The sequence below is a fragment of the Oncorhynchus kisutch genome, linkage group LG30 (assembly GCF_002021735.2).
Source record: "Oncorhynchus kisutch isolate 150728-3 linkage group LG30, Okis_V2, whole genome shotgun sequence".
Taxonomy (NCBI): domain Eukaryota; kingdom Metazoa; phylum Chordata; class Actinopteri; order Salmoniformes; family Salmonidae; genus Oncorhynchus; species Oncorhynchus kisutch.
In genome coordinates this window covers 42,139,898-42,161,873 of record NC_034203.2, presented here as the reverse complement: position 1 = coordinate 42,161,873, position 21,976 = coordinate 42,139,898, and the positions used below count along the sequence as shown (strand labels likewise).

Sequence of the window (21,976 nt, the reverse complement as noted above, 5' to 3'; positions counted from 1 at the left end):
CAGAGGATGTAAACAACAAGCCAGACACCTCTATCCTCCATCTCTGTTCCCACACTGCCACAAACAGACCCCCTCAGAGACACACGTCACCACACCCCCCTAGTGTTTGAGTGACTGAAGCCTCCTCTGTCAGACTCTGAGTCACACGGATGCTGTTCTATCTACCTGTTTTACATGTCCTCTGTCCTTTATTATCTCTGTCTGTTTTACATGTCCTCTATTATCTCTGTCTCTCCTATCTTCTATCTGACATTCACCTCTACAGCCTCATTATCTGTCTGTCTGTTTTACATGTCCTCTGTTATCTCTGTCTCTCCTATCTTCTATCTGACCTTCACCTCTACAGCCTCATTATCTGTCTGTCTGTTTTACATGTCCTCTGTTATCTCTGTCTCTCCTATCTTCTATCTGACCTTCACCTCTACAGCCTCATTATCTGTCTGTCTGTTTTACATGTCCTCTGTTATCTCTGTCTCTCCTATCTTCTATCTGACCTTCACCTCTACAGCCTCATTATCTGCCTCTGTCTGTTTTACATGTCTTCTATTATCTCTGTCTGTTTTACATGTCTTCTATTATCTCTGTCTGTTTTACATGTCTTCTATTATCTCTGTCTGTTTTACATGTCTTCTATTATCTCTGTCTGTTTTACATGTCTTCTATTATCTCTGTCTGTTTTACATGTCTTCTATTATCTCTGTCTGTTTTACATGTCCTCTATTATCTCTGTCTGTTTTACATGTCTTCTATTATCTCAGTCTGGAAGCATCTCTCTACTGCACAGGCACAGAACCGGAGTAATGTTCTTTCTACGGCATCACAGCTGATGCAGGCCAGCAGGGTGGTTGTCAGGACTGTGTCTGAGACAGGGTAGGGTATCTCTGTCACAGCTGATGCAGGCCAGCAGGGTGGTTGTCAGGACTGTGTCTGAGACAGGGTAGGGTATCTCTGTCACAGCTGATGCAGGCCAGCAGGGTGGATGTCAGGACTGTGTCTGAGACAGGGTAGGGTATCTCTGTCACAGATGATGCAGGCCAGCAGGGTGGATGTCAGGACTGTGTCTGAGACAGGGTAGGGTCTCTCTGTCACAGCTGATGCAGGCCAGCAGGGTGGTTGTCATGACTGTGTCTGAGACAGGGTAGGGTATCTCTGTCACAGATGATGCAGGCCAGCAGGGTGGATGTCAGGACTGTGTCTGAGACAGGGTAGGGTATCTCTGTCACAGCTGATGCAGGCCAGCAGGGTGGTTGTCAGGACTGTGTCTGAGACAGGGTAGGGTATCTCTGTCACAGCTGATGCAGGCCAGCAGGGTGGATTGTCAGGACTGTGTCTGAGACAGGGTAGGGTATCTCTGTCACAGCTGATGCAGGCCAGCAGGGTGGATGTCAGGACTGTGTCTGAGACAGGGTAGGGTATCTCTGTCACAGCTGATGCAGGCCAGCAGGGTGGTTGTCAGGACTGTGTCTGAGACAGGGTAGGGTATCTCTGTCACAGATGATGCAGGCCAGCAGGGTGGTTGTCAGGACTGTGTCTGAGACAGGGTAGGGTCTCTCTGTCACAGCTGATGCAGGCCAGCAGGGTGGTTGTCATGACTGTGTCTGAGACAGGGTAGGGTATCTCTGTCACAGCTGATGCAGGCCAGCAGGGTGGTTGTCAGGACTGTGTCTGAGACAGGGTAGGGTATCTCTGTCACAGCTGATGCAGGCCAGCAAGGTGGTTGTCAGGACTGTGTCTGAGACAGGGTAGGCTATCTCTGTCACAGCTGATGCAGGCCAGCAAGGTGGTTGTCAGGACTGTGTCTGAGACAGGGTAGGCTATCTCTGTCACAGCTGATGCAGGCCAGCAGGGTGGTTGTCAGGACTGTGTCTGAGACAGGGTAGGCTATCTCTGTCACAGCTGATGAAGGCCAGCAGGGTGGCTGTCAGGACTGTGTCTGAGACAGGGTAGGGTATGTCTGTCATAGCTGATGCAGGCCAGCAGGGTGGATGTCAGGACTGTGTCTGAGACAGGGTAGGGTATCTCTGTCACAGCTGATGCAGGCCAGCAGGGTGGTTGTCAGGACTGTGTCTGAGACAGGGTAGGGTATCTCTGTCATAGCTGATGCAGGCCAGCAGGGTGGTTGTCAGGACTGTGTCTGAGACAGGGTAGGGTATCTCTGTCACAGATGATGCAGGCCAGCAGGGTGGATGTCAGGACTGTGTCTGAGACAGGGTAGGGTATCTCTGTCACAGCTGATGCAGGCCAGCAGGGTGGTTGTCAGGACTGTGTCTGAGACAGGGTAGGGTATCTCTGTCACAGCTGATGCAGGCCAGCAGGGTGGATTGTCAGGACTGTGTCTGAGACAGGGTAGGGTATCTCTGTCACAGCTGATGCAGGCCAGCAGGGTGGATGTCAGGACTGTGTCTGAGACAGGGTAGGGTATCTCTGTCACAGCTGATGCAGGCCAGCAGGGTGGTTGTCAGGACTGTGTCTGAGACAGGGTAGGGTATCTCTGTCACAGATGATGCAGGCCAGCAGGGTGGTTGTCAGGACTGTGTCTGAGACAGGGTAGGGTCTCTCTGTCACAGCTGATGCAGGCCAGCAGGGTGGTTGTCATGACTGTGTCTGAGACAGGGTAGGGTATCTCTGTCACAGCTGATGCAGGCCAGCAGGGTGGTTGTCAGGACTGTGTCTGAGACAGGGTAGGGTATCTCTGTCACAGCTGATGCAGGCCAGCAAGGTGGTTGTCAGGACTGTGTCTGAGACAGGGTAGGCTATCTCTGTCACAGCTGATGCAGGCCAGCAAGGTGGTTGTCAGGACTGTGTCTGAGACAGGGTAGGCTATCTCTGTCACAGCTGATGCAGGCCAGCAGGGTGGTTGTCAGGACTGTGTCTGAGACAGGGTAGGCTATCTCTGTCACAGCTGATGAAGGCCAGCAGGGTGGCTGTCAGGACTGTGTCTGAGACAGGGTAGGGTATGTCTGTCATAGCTGATGCAGGCCAGCAGGGTGGTTGTCAGGACTGTGTCTGAGACAGGGTAGGGTCTCTGTCACAGCTGATGCAGGCCAGCAGGGTGGATGTCAGGACTGTGTCTGAGACAGGGTAGGGTATCTCTGTCACAGCTGATGCAGGCCAGCAGGGTGGTTGTCAGGACTGTGTCTGAGACAGGGTAGGGTCTCTGTCATAGCTGATGCAGGCCAGCAGGGTGGTTGTCATGACTGTGTCTGAGACAGGGTAGGGTATCTCTGTCACAGCTGATGCAGGCCAGCAAGGTGGTTGTCAGGACTGTGTCTGAGACAGGGTAGGCTATCTCTGTCACAGCTGATGCAGGCCAGCAAGGTGGTTGTCAGGACTGTGTCTGAGACAGGGTAGGCTATCTCTGTCACAGCTGATGCAGGCCAGCAGGGTGGTTGTCAGGACTGTGTCTGAGACAGGGTAGGCTATCTCTGTCACAGCTGATGCAGGCCAGCAGGGTGGTTGTCAGGACTGTGTCTGAGACAGGGTAGGGTATCTCTGTCACAGCTGATGCAGGCCAGCAGGGTGGATGTCAGGACTGTGTCTGAGACAGGGTAGGGTATGTCTGTCATAGCTGATGCAGGCCAGCAGGGTGGTTGTCAGGACTGTGTCTGAGACAGGGTAGGGTATCTCTGTCACAGCTGATGCAGGCCAGCAGGGTGGTTGTCAGGACTGTGTCTGAGACAGGGTAGGGTATCTGTCACAGCTGATGCAGGCCAGCAGGGTGGTTGTCAGGACTGTGTCTGAGACAGGGTAGGGAATCTCTGTCACAGCTGATGCAGGCCAGCAGGGTGGTTGTCAGGACTGTGTCTGAGACAGGGTAGGGTATCTCTGTCACAGCTGATGCAGGCCAGCAGGGTGGTTGTCAGGACTGTGTCTGAGACAGGGTAGGGTCTCTGTCACAGCTGATGCAGGCCAGCAGGGTGGTTGTCAGGACTGTGTCTGAGACAGGGTAGGGTATCTCTGTCACAGCTGATGCAGGCCAGCAGGGTGGTTGTCAGGACTGTGTCTGAGACAGGGTAGGGTATCTCTGTCACAGCTGATGCAGGCCAGCAGGGTGGTTGTCAGGACTGTGTCTGAGACAGGGTAGGGTATCTCTGTCACAGCTGATGCAGGCCAGCAGGGTGGTTGTCAGGACTGTGTCTGAGACAGGGTAGGGTATCTCCGTCACAGCTGATGCAGGCCAGCAGGGTGGTTGTCAGGACTGTGTCTGAGACAGGGTAGGGTATCTCTGTCACAGATGATGCAGGCCAGCAGGGTGGATGTCAGGACTGTGTCTGAGACAGGGTAGGGTATCTCTGTCACAGCTGATGCAGGCCAGCAGGGTGGTTGTCAGGACTGTGTCTGAGACAGGGTAGGGTATCTCTGTCATAGCTGATGCAGGCCAGCAGGGTGGTTGTCAGGACTGTGTCTGAGACAGGGTAGGGTATCTCTGTCATAGCTGATGCGGCCAGCAGGGTGGTTGTCAGGACTGTGTCTGAGACAGGGTAGGGTATCTCTGTCATAGCTGATGCAGGCCAGCAGGGTGGTTGTCAGGACTGTGTCTGAGACAGGGTAGGGTATCTCTGTCATAGCTGATGCAGGCCAGCAGGGTGGTTGTCATGACTGTGTCTGAGACAGGGTAGGGTATCTCTGTCACAGCTGATGCAGGCCAGCAGGGTGGTTGTCAGGACTGTGTCTGAGACAGGATAGGGTATCTCTGTCACAGCTGATGCAGGCCAGCAGGGTGGTTGTCAGGACTGTGTCTGAGACAGGGTAGGGTATCTCTGTCATAGCTGATGCAGGCCAGCAGGGTGGTTTTCAGGACTGTGTCTGAGACAGGGTAGGGTATCTCTGTCACAGCTGACTCATGGTAACACAAAATAAAATCAGAGAAGAGCAGAAGGGACGTTGTTGACTACAGGACCTGTCATGTGACTTGTCATGTGATCTGGGCCAGGTCAAGGTCAAGGTATTATATAGGAAGTTCAAGGAGTCAGAAAGAGCCTGCTCTGTCAACAGTATGTAAAGCATGACAGTATGGGGAGGGGAGGGGGGGGGGGGGGGGCTGTTAGGACTGACAGCGGTCCAAAGGCCTGAGGAGTGACTCATAGATCAGGTCTTCAAAGTAAGACAAAGGGTATGGAGGGAGGGGAGAGGGCATGGAGGGAGGGGAGAGGACATGGAGGGAGGGGAGAGGACATGGAGGGAGGGGAGAGGACATGGAGGGAGGGGAGAGGGCATGGAGGGAGGGCATGGAGGGAGGGGAGAGGGCATGGAGGGAGGGGAGAGTGCATGGGGAGAGGGCATGGAGGGAGGGGAGAGGGCATGGAGGGAGGGGAGAGGGCATGGAGGGAGGGAGGGGAGAGGGCATGGAGGGAGGGAGGGGAGAGGGGGGGGGGGGGGGCTGTTAGGACTGACAGCGGTCCAAAGGCCTGAGGAGTGACTCATAGATCAGGTCTTCAAAGTAAGACAAACAATGGACAACAACAATAACAAGACAGCCATATTGCTATATTGTTACAGGAGTACAGCAAGAGGGACATCTCCTGGAAGTGATGGTCGTACCGTGAGACCTGCGGTGTTTACTACAGTACACGTGGCCAGAGGCATTGTACTCACGCGTGACTTCTCCTCCAGTCGTGTCATCATGACGATAGTGTGAGCCCTCTGCTCCCACACCATCCTCCAGAAGTCACTGAGGGTCTCGGGAAGAGGGCCCTGCGTAGCGATGTAGGCATTCTGTTTCCTGTAGCCGTCTATGTAGTTGGCGTTGATGTAGTCACTACCAGGAACAGCTGAGAGAGAGAGAGGGCATGGAGGGAGGGGAGAGGGCATGGAGGGAGGGGAGAGGGCATGGAGGGAGGGGAGAGGGCATGGAGGGAGGGGAGAGGGCATGGAGGCGAGAGGGCATGGAGGGAGGGGAGAGGGCAGGGAGGCGAGAGGGCATGGAGGGAGGGAGGGGAGAGGGCATGGAGGGAGGGAGGGGAGAGGGCATGGAGGGAGGGGAGAGGGCATGGAGGGAGGGAGGGAGGGGAGAGGGCATGGAGGGAGGGGAGAGGGCATGGAGGGAGGGGAGAGGGCATGGAGGGAGGGGAGAGGGCATGGAGGGAGGGGAGAGGGTATGGTGGGAGAGGAGGGGGTATGGTGGGAGGGGAGGGGGTATGGAGGGAGGGGAGAGGGCATGGAGGGGAGAGGGCATGGAGGGAGGGAGGGAGGGGAGAGGGTATGGAGGGATGGGAGAGGGCATGAGATACAGAATAATTGAGATACCGTATTTCCAGAGAAGTTGAGGTGACTGAGTGGCTGTTGGAGCTTCAAACCTTTTACTACAGGGGTGAATGAAGGATGCCATGTTATACCGGAGTCTGACAGTGAGTGAATGGTGTCTGAAAAGTCTATTGAGATGTTATCAACTAGGCTGAGGAGCTACTCACCATCAACAGACGTCAGGACGACTCTTGAGTGGTCGTATGAGATGACATTAGCATAGCGGTTCTTTGGTTTGTTCACCTCCATGTTGGAATTCTCCCAGGTGAACTGCTGGGCAGGATCTATGGACTGATGGAGAGAGGAGAGAGAGGAGAGAGAGGAGGAGAGAGAGAGAGAGAGAGAGGAGAGAGAGAGGAGAGAGAGGAGAGAGAGAGGAGAGAGAGAACAGAGAGGAGAGAGAGGAAGGGAAAGAGGGAGGGAGGAAGAGAGCGTAAAGAAAGAGAGATTGAGATGACAGGGAGAGAGATGGAGATGGACAGAGAGAGAGAGATGGACAGAGAGAGAGATGGACAGAGAGAGAGAGAGAGAGAGAGAGATGGACAGAGAGAGAGAGATGGACAGAGAGAGAGAGAGAGAGATGGACAGAGAGAGAGAGAGAGAGAGAGAGAGAGAGAGAGAGAGAGAGAAAGAGAGAGAGAGATGGACAGAGAGAGAGAGAGAGAGAGATGGACAGGGAGAGAGAGAGAGAGAGATGGACAGAGAGAAAGAGAGAGATGGACAGAGAGAGAAAGAGAGATGGACAGAGAGAGAAAGAGAGAGATGGTCAGAGAGAGAGAGAGAGATGGACAGAGAGAGAAAGAGAGATGGACAGAGAGAGAAAGAGAGAGATGGACAGAGAGAGAGAGAGGGAAAGAGAGAGAGAGAGAGAGAGAAAGAGAGAGAGAAAGAGAGAGATGGACAGAGAGAGAGAGAGAGAGAGAGAGAGAGAGAGAGAGAGAGAGAGAGAAAGAGAGAGAGAGAGAGAGAGATGGACAGAGAGAGAGAGAGAGATGGACAGGGAGAGAGAGAGAGAGAGATGGACAGAGAGAAAGAGAGAGATGGACAGAGAGAGAGAGAGATGGACAGAGAGAGAAAGAGAGATGGACAGAGAGAGAAAGAGAGAGATGGACAGAGAGAGAGAGAGGGAAAGAGACATTAAGTTCTCAGGCTATCACAGAGGGTAGGTTATACATCACCAGGTATTCCAAGATAAATAAAGGCAGTCAAGCTACAGGCTCCTCAGCCACTCCCCCGGGGCGGCCATATTGAGTTACTACCGTTGCTGACTTCACAGTAAGTAAAAATACATTAATTAATTTTAAAAAACTTCTTTAACCTTCTCTCTCTCTTGCTGTCGCCCTCTTTCTCTATCTCTCTCCATCTACCCTTTCCTCCCACCCTCTATTGATGTCTGGGTGATACAGCGACAGCCTCCCCCCCGCCACTCGATAATGTCACACAGTCACTCGTTGTTGTGCATTGATCCAACAGGCTCACACCGGCACCATGTCCATCAATCACCCAGCTGTTCACCTTCCCTCCGACCCCGGGTTAGGACTAACACACTGCATCAGTCCATTAGTCTTACTACAAAGACCTGTCTATTACCTTCCCATAGTTGAATTACCAGTAAGGCCACTTCTGTTTAAGTGTCCCAGAGACATTACCTCGAGGTCTAATCTGTTACTCCCAAATCAAATTGAAGAAGGGTCTTTCTAGGATGTGGTTGCAAAATATTAGCGCGAAAAAAAAAAGTTATACATATTTCATGTCAATCAGACCGAACAGGAGATTCTAATTGAGATTCTAATTGAGATAGTTCATCCAGGCTGTATCACAACCGGCCCTGATTGGGAGTCCCATAGGGCGGCGCACAATTGGCCCCAGCGTCGTCCAGGGTTAGGGCCGGGGTAGGCCGTCGTTGTAAATAAGAATGTGTCTTATTTGACTTGCCTAGTTAAATAAAGGTTTAATAAAATACAATTTAAATTCAGGAATTAAAAATACTATTCTGGGAATAGTAGAAGGTGCAAGCTGATTGGACACCGTAGAAGTGTTTCTGACAGAATCAGGATATGGGTCTTTCTATAAATCTAGAATCAAGATATGGGTCTTTCTATAAATCTAGAATCAGGATATGGGTCTTTCTATAAATCTAGAATCAGGATATGGGTGTTTCTATAAATCTAGAATCGGGATACGGGTCTTCCTATAAATCTAGAATCAGGATATGGGTCTTCTTATAAATCTAGAATCAGGATACGGGTCTTTCTATAAATCTAGAATCAGGATATGGGTCTTTCTATAAATCTAGAATCAGGATATGGGTCTTTCTATAAATCTAGAATCAGGATATGGGTCTTTCTATAAATCTAGAATCAGGATATTGGTCTTATTATAAATCTAGAATCAGGATATGGGTGTTTCTATAAATAAAGAATCAGGATATGGGTCTTTCTATAAATCTAGAATCAGGATATGGGTGTTTCTATATATAAAGAATCAGGATATGGGTGTTTCTATAAATAAAGAATCAGGGGACGGGTGTTTCTATAAATAAAGGGGCCAATGTGTGGCATTGAGACCAACATTTCAAAATGATTTGAAACCAAAAATAACAATTATTTTCAATGCAGTTCCACATGTGTACTTAGAGGAAAATATGCAAATTGACCGACAACCCCACCTATACAACAACACAGGTCAATGACTATACAACCTATACAACAACACAGGTCTAGGACTATACATCCTATACAACAACACAGGTCTAGGACTATACATCCTATACAACAACACAGGTCTAGGACTATACATCCTTTACAACAACACAGGTCTAGGACTATACATCCTATACAACAACACAGGTCTAGGACTATACATCCTATACAACAACACAGGTCTAGGACTATACATCCTATACAACAACACAGGTCTAGGACTATACATCCTATACAACAACACAGGTCAATGACTATACATCCTTTACAACAACACAGGTCTAGGACTATACATCCTATACAACAACACAGGTCTAGGACTATACATCCTATACAACAACACAGGTCTAGGACTATACATCCTATATAACAACACAGGTCTAGGACTATACATCCTATACAACAACACAGGTCAATGACTATACAACCTATACAACAACACAGGTCTAGGACTATACAACAACACAGGTCTAGGACTATACATCCTTTACAACAACACAGGTCTAGGACTATACATCCTTTACAACAACACAGGTCTAGGACTATACATCCTATACAACAACACAGGTCTAGGACTATACATCCTATATAACAACACAGGTACACACTGTATATAGCCTGCACATTGACTCTGTACCGGTACCCCCTGTATATAGCCTCCACATTGACTCTGTACCGGTACCCCCTGTATATAGCCTCCACATTGACTCTGTACCGGTGCCCCCTGTATATAACCTCCACACTGACTCTGTACCGGTACCCCCTGTATATAACCTCCACATTGACTCTGTACCGGTACCCCTGTATATAGTCTCCACATTGACTCTGTACCGGTACCCCCTGTATATAGTCTCCACATTGACTCTGTACCGGTACCCCCTGTATATAGTCTCCACATTGACTCTGTACCGGTACCCCCTGTATATAACCTCCACATTGACTCTGTACCGGTACCCCCTGTATATAGTCTCCACATTGACTCTGTACCGGTACCCCCTGTATATAGTCTCCACACTGACTCTGTACCGGTACCCCCTGTATATAACCTCCACATTGACTCTGTACCGGTACCCCTGTATATAGTCTCCACATTGACTCTGTACCGGTACACCCTGTATATAGTCTCCACATTGACTCTGTACCGGTACCCCCTGTATATAGTCTCCACATTGACTCTGTACCGGTACCCCCTGTATATAGTCTCCACATTGACTCTGTACCGGTACCCCCTGTATATAGCCTCCACATTGACTCTGTACCGGTACCCCCTGTATATAGCCTCCACATTGACTCTGTACCGGTACCCCCTGTATATAGCCTCCACATTGACTCTGTACCGGTACCCCCTGTATATAGCCTCCACATTGACTCTGTACCGGTACCCCCTGTATATAACCTCCACATTGACTCTGTACCGGTACCCCCTGTATATAGCCTCCACATTGACTCTGTACCGGTACCCCCTGTATATAGCCTCCACATTGACTCTGAACTGGTACCCCCTGTATATAGCCTCCACATTGACTCTGTACCGGTACCCCCTGTATATAGCCTCCACATGACTCTGTACTGGTACCCCCTGTATATAGCCTCCACATTGACTCTGTACTGGTACCCCCTGTATATAACCTCCACATTGACTCTGTACCGGTACCCCCTGTATATAGCCTCCACATTGACTCTGTACCGGTACCCCCTGTATATAGCCTCCACATTGACTCTGTACCGGTACCCCCTGTATATAACCTCCACATTGACTCTGTACCGGTACCCCCTGTATATAGCCTCCACATTGACTCTGTACCGGTACCCCCTGTATATAGCCTCCACATTGACTCTGTACCGGTACCCCCTGTATATAACCTCCACATTGACTCTGTACCGGTACCCCCTGTATATAGCCTCCACATTGACTTTGTACCGGTACCCCCTGTATATAGCCTCCACATTGACTCTGAACTGGTACCCCCTGTATATAGCCTCCACATTGACTCTGTACCGGTACCCCCTGTATATAGCCTCCACATTGACTCTGTACTGGTACCCCCTGTATATAGCCTCCACATTGACTCTGTACTGGTACCCCCTGTATATAACCTCCACATTGACTCTGTACCGGTACCCCCTGTATATAGCCTCCACATTGACTCTGTACCGGTACCCCCTGTATATAACCTCCACATTGACTCTGTACCGGTACCCCCTGTATATAAACTCCACATTGACTCTGTACCGGTACCCCCTGTATATAGTCTCCACATTGACTCTGTACCAGTACCCCCTGTATATAACCTCCACATTGACTCTGTACCGGTACCCCCTGTATATAGCCTCCACATTGACTCTGTACCGGTACCCCCTGTATATAACCTCCACATTGACTCTGTACCGGTACCCCCTGTATATAGCCTCCACATTGACTCTGTACCGGTACCCCCTGTATATAGCCTCCACATTGACTCTGTACCGGTACCCCCTGTATATAGTCTCCACACTGACTCTGTACCGGTACCCCCTGTATATAGTCTCCACATTGACTCTGTACCGGTACCCCCTGTATATAGTCTCCACATTGACTCTGTACCGGTACCCCCTGTATATAGCCTCCACATTGACTCTGTACCGGTGCCCCCTGTATATAACCTCCACATTGACTCTGTACCGGTACCCCCTGTATATAGTCTCCACACTGACTCTGTACCGGTACCCCCTGTATATAGCCTCCACATTGACTCTGTACCGGTACCCCCTGTATATAACCTCCACATTGACTCTGTACCAGTACCCCCTGTATATAGCCTCCACATTGACTCTGTACCGGTACCCCCTGTATATAACCTCCACATTGACTCTGTACCGGAACCCCCTGTATATAGCCTCCACATTGACTCTGTACCGGTACCCCCTGTATATAACCTCCACATTGACTCTGTACCGGTACCCCCTGTATATAGCCTCCACATTGACTCTGTACCGGTACCCCCTGTATATAACCTCCACATTGACTCTGTACCGGTACCCCCTGTATATAGCCTCCACATTGACTCTGTACCGGTACCCCCTGTATATAACCTCCACATTGACTCTGTACTGGTACCCCCTGTATATAGCCTCCACACTGACTCTGTACCGGTACACCCTGTATATAACCTCCACATTGTTATTTTATTGTTGCTCTCGTTTGTTCTTTTTATCTTTTAATTGAGTTAATTTAGTATAAAAATTCTTAACTCAAATGTTTCTTAAATCTGTATTGCTGGTTAAGGGCTTGTAAGTAAGCATTTCAAGGTAAGGCCTACACCTGTTGGTTAAGGGCTTGTAAGTAAGCATTTCAAGGTAAGGCCTACACCTGTTGTATTCGGCACGTGACAAAAAGCAGGCATGCCTACCGGTAAATAAAGCCAGACTAATCAGCCTAAAACACAAACAGGTGAAACCAATAAACAGAAAAGGATTAGCGGCAGCTAGTAGGCCGGTGACGCCGAGCGCCACCCGAACAGGAAGGGGAGCCACCTTCGGTAGGAGTCGTGACATAATGTGTATACTGTAATACTCTGTCTCCTCCCATTCTAATGCGTATACTGTAATACTCTGTCTCCTCCCATTCTAATGTGTACACTGTAATACTCTGTCTCCTCCCATTCTAATGTGTATACTGTAATACTGGGTATCGTCCATTCTGATGAAGGCCATTTAAACCTTTTCCTCAGAGGATGATACGAAGAAATGTTCCACTGAAACTTCCACAACTTTTCTCCTCCCTCAGTAAACAAAGCGAGTCTGTTACGGAGCTGAGGCGTAAACAGCCCGGTAGTGAGAGATCATTTACATGGAATCACTGACGAGCACCACAACACAGCCAGCTTGTCTGTCAGCCGCCTACCTGCAGTCAAAACATGTCACGGACGTTCAACACGTTTTGAGAAAACAGCGGAGAGCGGGCATGCTAGACGGACAACTTGTTGTAAACAAGAGAGACAGCGCCTAACCAGTACAACTCTCTCTGACACACTGGAGAGGAGAGGAGGGAGGAGGAGAGAGAAGGAGAGGAGAGGAGAGGGGGGGGGGGTAAGGGGAGGAGAGATAAGGAGAGGGGGGAGAGGTGAGGGGAGGAGAGAGAAGGAGAGGAGAGGTGAGGGGAGGAGAGAGAAGGAGAGGAGAGGATGAGAAGGAGAGGAGGAGAGAAGGAGAGGAGGAGAGGTGAGGAGGAGAGAGAAGGTGAGGAGGAGAGGAGAGGAGAGAAGGAGTGGGGAGGAGAAGAGAGGAGGAGAGGAGAAGAGGAGAGGTGAGGAGGGGAGAGAAGGAGAGGAGAGGTGAGGAGGAGGGGAGAAGAGAGGAGGAGAGCATTCGATGCAGATAATGATAGAACTATAAGTGCAGGCTAGACGGCAGGAGATCTCTTCCACAGGGAGAAAACAGCCTGTCTGGGTGGGATGGTGTCTGTGCAGATACACTTTATGATTGACATACTATGCTCATTATAGCAAGAGTACCGTACACTGTCTGAAGCAAGCATCAGCCTGCCAATCATCCCTACAGTCCTATACTACTATACCTAGGAATCAGCCAGTTACAACTATAGACAGACAGACATTCTCTATATTGGGCTCCCGTATGGCCGTCGTATGGCCGTCGTATGGCTGCCGTATGGCCGCCGTATGGCCGTCGTATGGCCGTCGTATGGCTGTCGTATGGCCGTCGTATGGCTGTCGTATGGCCGTCGTATGGCCGTCGTATGGCTGTCGTATGGCCGTCGTATGACCGACGTATGGCCATCATATGGCTGTCGTGTGGCTGTCGTATGGCCGTCGTATGACCAACGTATGGCCGTCGTATGGCCGTCGTATGGCTGTCGTATGTATGGCTGTCGTATGGCCGTCGTATGTATGGCTGTCGTATGGCCGTCGTATGGCTGTCGTATGGCTGTCGTATGTATGGCTGTCGTATGGCCGTCGTATGGCTGTCGTAAGTATGGCTGGCGTAATGCCGTCGTATGGCTGTCGTATGGCTGTCGTATGGCTGTCGTATGGCCGTCGTATGGCCGTCGTATGGCTGTCGTATGTATGGCTGTCGTATGGCCGTCGTATGGCCGTCGTATGGCTGTCGTATGGCCGTCGTATGGCCGTCGTATGGCCGTCGTATGGCTGTCGTATGGCCGTCGTATGGCTGTCGTATGGCCGACGTTGTAAAATACTGTAATTGAAGTAATTTATCGATTTAATAATCAGGATCTTCCTGGAGACAAATTAAACATGGATTCTACTTGGGTTTTCTGGCCATTCTGTTCTCTAAAAACTGAAAAACGAAACTCTGGAAGCTATGCTACAGAACACGGAGTTTCACACGTAAGTATTCATTCTTTATTCATGCTTTATCATATATTTTTGCAGGCCTATACAGTTTAATTTTGTAGGTGCTATTTGACCAATATTGAAAAATCATAGTGTTTAATGAATGCAGGGGCCTGCTTTACAATTAAGCATAGAACGAGTGCATTTTGATGGAAATTGGACTGGTCCTAACAATGTTTTAGCTCATCATTTACAAAACCACCAAAAAATATTGATTTGACAAAAGCCACAAACTTCTTTAACATGAAAAAGAAGGTTCACATTCTCAATTAAATGTAGGGCACATTCTCTTGTGTGCCCTACATTTCATTGAGAATGTGCCCTACATTTCATTGCAGTCATCAAATAAAAAGCAAATGATCTGTGTCAGAGAATGTTGTTTTTATACTTCAGTCACAATTGATCAAGTTAAACCATTGCATGTATCCCAGCCCAAGAAAAACTAATTGTAGAGCATTTTTAAATGGTAAATGGGGAGAGTTTGTTGCACAAATATATTCAAACATCAATCTTCCATGCAGGCTAATTGCTTTTCTAGAACATGTACAGCCTGAATTAAAAAGACAACCTTTTTGTAATTTGCACATTCACCTCCTTTACCTGTTTATATAACAGTCGTAGTTAAATAAAAAAAATCCTGTCACCAAGAGATATCCATTCCTCTAAGAATACAAACTATGGAGTGGGTTATCAGCCAGTCTAAACCATCTAGACTGACCCTGTATGGAGTGGGTTATCAGCCAGTCTAAACCATCTAGACTGACCCTGTATGGAGTGGGTTATCGGCCAGTCTAAACCATCTAGACTGACCCTGTATGGAGTGGGTTATCGGCCAGTCTAAACCATCTAGACTGACCCTGTATGGAGTGGGTTATCAGCCAGTCTAAACCATCTAGACTGACCCTGTATGGAGTGGGTTATCGGCCAGTCTAAACCATCTAGACTGACCCTGTATGGAGTGGGTTATCGGCCAGTCTAAACCATCTAGACTGACCCTGTATGGAGTGGGTTATCAGCCAGTCTAAACCATCTAGACTGACCCTGTATGGAGTGGGTTATCAGCCAGTCTAAACCATCTAGACTGACCCTGTATGGAGTGGGTTATCAGACAGTCTAAACCATCTAGACTGACCCTGTATGGAGTGGGTTATCAGCCAGTCTAAACCATCTAGACTGACCCTGTATGGAGTGGGTTATCAGCCAGTCTAAACCATCTAGACTGACCCTGTATGGAGTGGGTTATCGGCCAGTCTAAACCATCTAGACTGACCCTGTATGGAGTGGGTTATCGGCCAGTCTAAACCATCTAGACTGACCCTGTATGGAGTGGGTTATCAGCCAGTCTAAACCATCTAGACTGACCCTGTATGGAGTGGGTTATCAGCCAGTCTAAACCATCTAGACTGACCCTGTATGGAGTGGGCTATCGGCCAGTCTAAACCATCTAGACTGACCCTGTATGGAGTGGGTTATCAGCCAGTCTAAACCATCTAGACTGACCCTGTATGGAGTGGGCTATCGGCCAGTCTAAACCATCTAGACTGACCCTGTATGGAGTGGGTTATCATTCAGTCTTAACCATCTAGACTGATCCTGTATGAGGTGTACTAATGATGTAGTGTACTAATGATGTAGTGCACTAATGATGTAGTGTACTAATGATGTAGTGTACTAATGATGTAGTATACTAATGATGTAGTGTACTAATGATGTAGTGCACTAATGATGTAGTGTACTAATGATGTAGTGTACTAATGATGTAGTGTACTAATGATGTAGTGTACTAATGATGTAGTGTACTAATGATGTAGTGCACTAATGATGTAGTGTCCGTTTGTCTCTAGAAGATTCTCCCATGCATGATGAGAGAACCGGGCCGGCAGACAGCACCGGGACAGGGACAGCCAGGGCCTATCCAGACGATGTACCCAGGGGGAGGGAAGTACACAGCGGGAACAGCCAGGGCCTATCCAGACGATGTACCCAGGGGGAGGGAAGTACACAGCGGGAACAGCCAGGGCCTATCCAGACGATGTACCCAGGGGGAGGGAAGTACACAGCGGGAACAGCCAGGGCCTATCCAGACGATGTACCCAGGGGGAGGGAAGTACACAGCGGGAACAGCCAGGGCCTATCCAGACTATGTACCCAGGGGGAGGGAAGTACACAGCGGGAACAGCCAGGGCCTATCCAGACTATGTACCCAGTGGGAGAGTAGTACACAGCGGGAACAGCCAGGGCCTATCCAGACGATGTACCCAGGGGGAGGGAAGTACACAGCGGGAACAGCCGGCGAACGTGACAAACCGGCCGAGTGGCGCCACGCACACACATACACACACACACACATGCGCCATCTGTGCCACAAGGGAGGGGGTCTTCCCTGACTAGAGGAACATAGGGGACAGACATGACTGACTTGAGGCTGCCTCCCAAAATGGCACCCATTCCCTATATAGTGCACTACTTGGGGAATAGGGTGCTATTTGTGACGGAATATCTTCCCTTCTTTCCCTCTCCGTTCCCCTGTCTCTATCCTAGTCCCTCTCTATCCCAGTCCCTCTCTATCCCAGTCCCTCCCTATTCCAGTCCCTCTCTATCCCAGTCCCTCTCTGTTCCCCTGTCTCTATCCCAGTCCCTCTCTGTTCCCCTGTCTCTATCCCAGTCCCTCTCTATCCCAGTCCCTCTCCATTCCCCTGTCTCTATCCCAGTCCCTCTCTATCCCAGTCCCTCTCTATCCCAGTCCCTCTCCATTCCCCTGTCTCTATCCCAGTCCCTCTTGATTCCCCTGTCTCTATCCCAGTCCCTCTCTATCCCAGTCCCTCTCTGTTCCCCTGTCTCTATCCCAGTCCCTCTCCATTCCCCTGTCTCTATCCCAGTCCCTCTCTATCCCAGTCCCTCTCTATCCCAGTCCCTCTCCATTCCCCTGTCTCTATCCCAGTCCCTCTCCATTCCCCTGTCTCTATCCCAGTCCCTCTCTATCCCAGTCCCTCTCCATTCCCCTGTCTCTATCCCAGTCCCTCTCCATTCCCCTGTCTCTATCCCAGTCCCTCTCCATTCCCCTGTCTCTATCCCAGTCCCTCTCCATTCCCCTGTCTCTATCCCAGTCCCTCTCTATCCCAGTCCCTCTCTGTTCCTCTGTCTCTATCCCAGTCCCTCTCTATCCCAGTCCCTCTCTGTTCCTCTGTCTCTATCCCAGTCCCTCTCTGTTCCCCTGTCTCTATCCCAGTCCCTCTCTATCCCAGTCCCTCTCTGTTCCCGTCTCTATCCCAGTCCCTCTCTATCCCAGTCCCTCTCTATCCCAGTCCCTCTCTGTTCCCCTGTCTCTATCCCAGTCCCTCTCTATCTGTTAAATCTAGAATTGGCTTCCTATTTCGCAACAAAGCATCCTTCACTCATGCTGCCAAACATACCCTTGTAAAACTGACCATCCTACCAATCCTCGACTTTGGCGATGTCATTTACAAAATAGCCTCCAATACCCTACTCAACAAATTGGATGCAGTCTATCACAGTGCAATCCGTTTTATCACCAAAGCCCCATATACTACCCACCATTGCGACCTGTACGCTCTCGTTGGCTGGCCCTCGCTTCATACTCGTCGCCAAACCCACTGGCTCCATGTCATCTACAAGACCCTGCTAGGTAAAGTCCCCCCTTATCTCAGCTCGCTGGTCACCATAGCATCTCCCACCTGTAGCACACGCTCCAGCAGGTATATCTCTCTAGTCACCCCCAAAACCAATTCTTTCTTTGGCCGCCTCTCCTTCCAGTTCTCTGCTGCCAATGACTGGAACGAACTACAAAAATCTCTGAAACTGGAAACACTTATCTCCCTCACTAGCTTTAAGCACCAACTGTCAGAGCAGCTCACAGATTACTGCACCTGTACATAGCCCACCTATAATTTAGCCCAAACAACTACCTCTTTCCCAACTGTATTTAATTTTAATTTATTTATTTATTTTGCTCCTTTGCACCCCATTATTTTTTATTTCTACTTTGCACATTCTTCCATTGCAAAACTACCATTCCAGTATTTTACTTGCTATATTGTATTTACTTTGCCATCATGGCCTTTTTTGCCTTTACCTCCCTTCTCACCTCACATTGTATATAGACTTGTTTATACTGCATTATTGACTGTATGTTTGTTTTTACTCCATGTGTAACTCTGTGTCGTTTTATCTGTCGAACTGCTTTGCTTTATCTTGGCCAGGTCGCAATTGTAAATGAGAACTTGTTCTCAACTTGCCTACCTGGTTAAATAAAGGTAAAATAAATAAAATAAATAAAATATCCCAGTCCCTCTCTGTTCCCCTGTCTCTATCCCAGTCCCTCTCTATCCCAGTCCCTCTCTATCCCAGTCCCTCTCTATCCCAGTCCCTCTCTATCCCAGTCCCTCTCTGTTCCAGTCCCTCTCTGTTCCTCTGTCTCCATATAGGCTTACCTTTCTGAAAAATAGGCCACTTTAAATGCAAATGTCTAAATCCCCTCTTTTTATTTGGAAGCGGGAGTCACTGACGACCGATAATCCCCGAGTGTCACAGGAGAGACTGACATTCTTCTGAGAGAGGACACACTCTAGCGTTGAGGTGAACGAGTAGCTCACAGCCTGTGGGGCTATTATGAGAAACCGTTACAGACAGCTGAACTGGTGTCCAAGGCTGAGGCGGCAATCTTACCTCGTACTCCTGCGAGAAGCGCAGGCCATCGTTGGCCTTTAGCCTGTCTATGTGGTCCGCCAGATCACACACAGTGATGGGAGGGTGCTCTCTCATTCCTGATGAGACAGGAGAGGAAGAGGGGGAGGACAAAGAGAGAGAGAGAGAGCGAGAGAGTTAGACACTGCTGTGAGCAAACGTTACCATACAAACACATACTGGTTCAACCACAGGGATAGATGACACCGGGAGAGACCATGAGAGTGCATCGTGTTCGACAATGCATGAAGACAGACAGAGAGAGAGCGAGAGAGAGGGAGAGAGAGAGAGGTCTGGTTAGAGAGAGAGAGTGAGAGAGAGAGAGAGAGAGAGAGAGAGAGAGAGAGAGAGAGAGAGAGCGAGAGAGAAAAGGCTGAGAGAGAGAGAGCTGAGAGCTCGTCGTCGTGCTGGGTGGAGCAGAGAGAGGCGTGGCCGTGAGGCAGTGATAACATCACATCATGAGTGACTGGACTGAGCATGCTCCATGTGGAAACAGACATGTCCCTGACCTCACAAAACTACTGTAAGTTGGTGACAGTAGACTCATCCCTGACCTCAGAAAACTACTGTAAGTTGGTGACAACAGACAAGTCCCTGACCTCAGAAAACGACTGTAAGTTGGTGACAACAGACACGTCCCTGACCTCAGAAAACTACTGTAAATTGGTGACAGCAGACACGTCCCTGACCTCAGAAAACTACTGTAAGTTGGTGACAACAGACAAGTCCCTGACCTCGCAAAACTACTGTAAATTGGTGACAACAGACACATCCCTGACCTCAGAAAACTACTGTAAGTTGGTGACAGCAGACACGTCCCTGTGCACTACTTCTGGCCAGAGCACAGCTTATTCCCTATTTTGGTCAAAAGTTGTTGAAGATATGAAAAATCAGTAGACCGGTGGGATCCAGACAGAAAACAGCCAGAAGTCTCACCACATCAGTCACACTGTCACTTCACTACAGCTCTAAACTCCCCGTCGGTCACCAACAAACTTATTTCCACTTCCCACAATAGATGTCCTTACAGTGGTGGCAGGGTATAATCCTAGTGAGGGAGATGGGACACACACACACACACACACCCTGAAAACACCCCCATGGCGCTCTAGGGATTCGTCCCAAATGGCACCCTATTCCCATTCTAGTGCACTACTTTTGACCAGAGGCCTATGGGGGGGAATATAGTGAATAGGGTGCCATTGGTGACGCAGCACCCTTCGATTCCTCATTCTGGGCTATTGGATGATTTATGGCTAATCTACCGACACAAATTCCCCGCTCCTCTGAACTTGGCAAGGCTCCCTTTGCACTTAAATGGATTTCTGAAAACTTGCCTGATGCGTCACACATTCCAACTGAAAAGGACACACGTAGTCGCCCGAGAGACGCGCAAAACATCAGAACGTGCCCTAAATCACACTGCCGTGAGGAGACTACCTATACACACTGTGTCAATTAAATTAGTTGTTAACGTGCCCTAACTGTTCCAAATACACATGCTTTCTTAAATACATATGCTATATTAAATGCACATGCTATCTTAAATACACATGCAATCTTAAATACACATGCTATCTTAAATACACATGCAATCTTAAATACACATGCCATCTTAAATACACATGCCATCTTAAATACACATGCAATCTTAAATTCACATGCTATCTTAAATACACATGCCATCTTAAATACACATGTCATCTTAAATACACATGCTATCTTAAATACACATGCAATCTTAAATACACATGCTATCTTAAATACACATGCAATCTTAAATACACATGCAATCTTAAATACACATGCCATCTTAAATACACATGTCATCTTAAATACACATGCTTTCTTAAATACACATGCAATCTTAATTAAATACACATGTAATCTTAAATACACATGCAATCTTAATTAAATACACATGTAATCTTAAATACACATGCAATCTTAAATACACATGCAATCTTAAATACACATGCCATCTTAAATACACATGTCATCTTAAATACACATGCTTTCTTAAATACACATGCAATCTTAATTAAATACACATGCTTTCTTAAATACACATGCCATCTTAAATACACATGTCATCTTAAATACACATGCCATCTTAAATACACATGCTTTCTTAAATACACATGCCATCTTAAATACACATGTCATCTTAAATACACATGCCATCTTAAATACACATGCAATCTTAATTAAATACACATGCTATCTTAAATACACATGCAATCTTAAATACACATGCAATCTTAAATACACATGCCATCTTAAATACACATGCCATCTTAAATACACATGCTATCTTAATTAAATACACATGCCATCTTAAATACACATGCCATCTTAATTAAATACACATGTAATCTTAAATACACATGTCATCTTAAATACACATGCAATCTTAATTAAATACACATGTAATCTTAAATACACATGCTATCTTAAATACACATGCTATCTTAAATACACATGCAATCTTAAATACACATGCCATCTTAAATACACATGCCATCTTAAATACACATGCAATCTTAATTAAATACACATGCTTTCTTAAATACACATGCAATCTTAATTAAATACACATGCTATCTTAAATACACATGCTATCTTAAATACACATGCAATCTTAAATACACATGCCATCTTAAATACACATGCCATCTTAAATACACATGCAATCTTAATTAAATACACATGCTTTCTTAAATACACATGCTATATTAAATATATTAAATGGGTGCTACCATAGACATAACACTGAACCCTGATGGGTGCAACCATAGACATAACACAGAGCCCTGATGGGTGCTACCATAGACATAACACAGAGCCCTGATGGGTGCTACCATAGACATAACACTGAACCCTGATGGGTGCAACCATAGACATAACACAGAGCCCTGATGGGTGCTACCATAGACATAACACTGAGCCCTAATGGGTGCTACCATAGACACTGAA

At 48.2% G+C, this 21,976-nt stretch overlaps 1 protein-coding gene across 9 annotated transcripts in view; it reads right to left on the bottom strand.

Annotated features, from left to right (window-relative positions):
- LOC109882246 (receptor-type tyrosine-protein phosphatase F) overlaps window positions 1-21,976 on the bottom strand; it is a 195,715-nt gene that overhangs the window by 44,533 nt on the left and 129,206 nt on the right. For all 9 annotated transcript variants that reach the window (XM_031810278.1, XM_031810286.1, XM_031810285.1 and 6 more), the window contains 3 exons: window positions 18,983-19,080; window positions 6,411-6,534; window positions 5,596-5,771 (listed from right to left, as the gene is read on the bottom strand). In XM_031810278.1, the coding sequence (XP_031666138.1) occupies window positions 5,596-5,771; window positions 6,411-6,534; window positions 18,983-19,080 (398 nt within the window). The remainder of the gene's footprint in view (window positions 1-5,595; window positions 5,772-6,410; window positions 6,535-18,982; window positions 19,081-21,976) is intronic.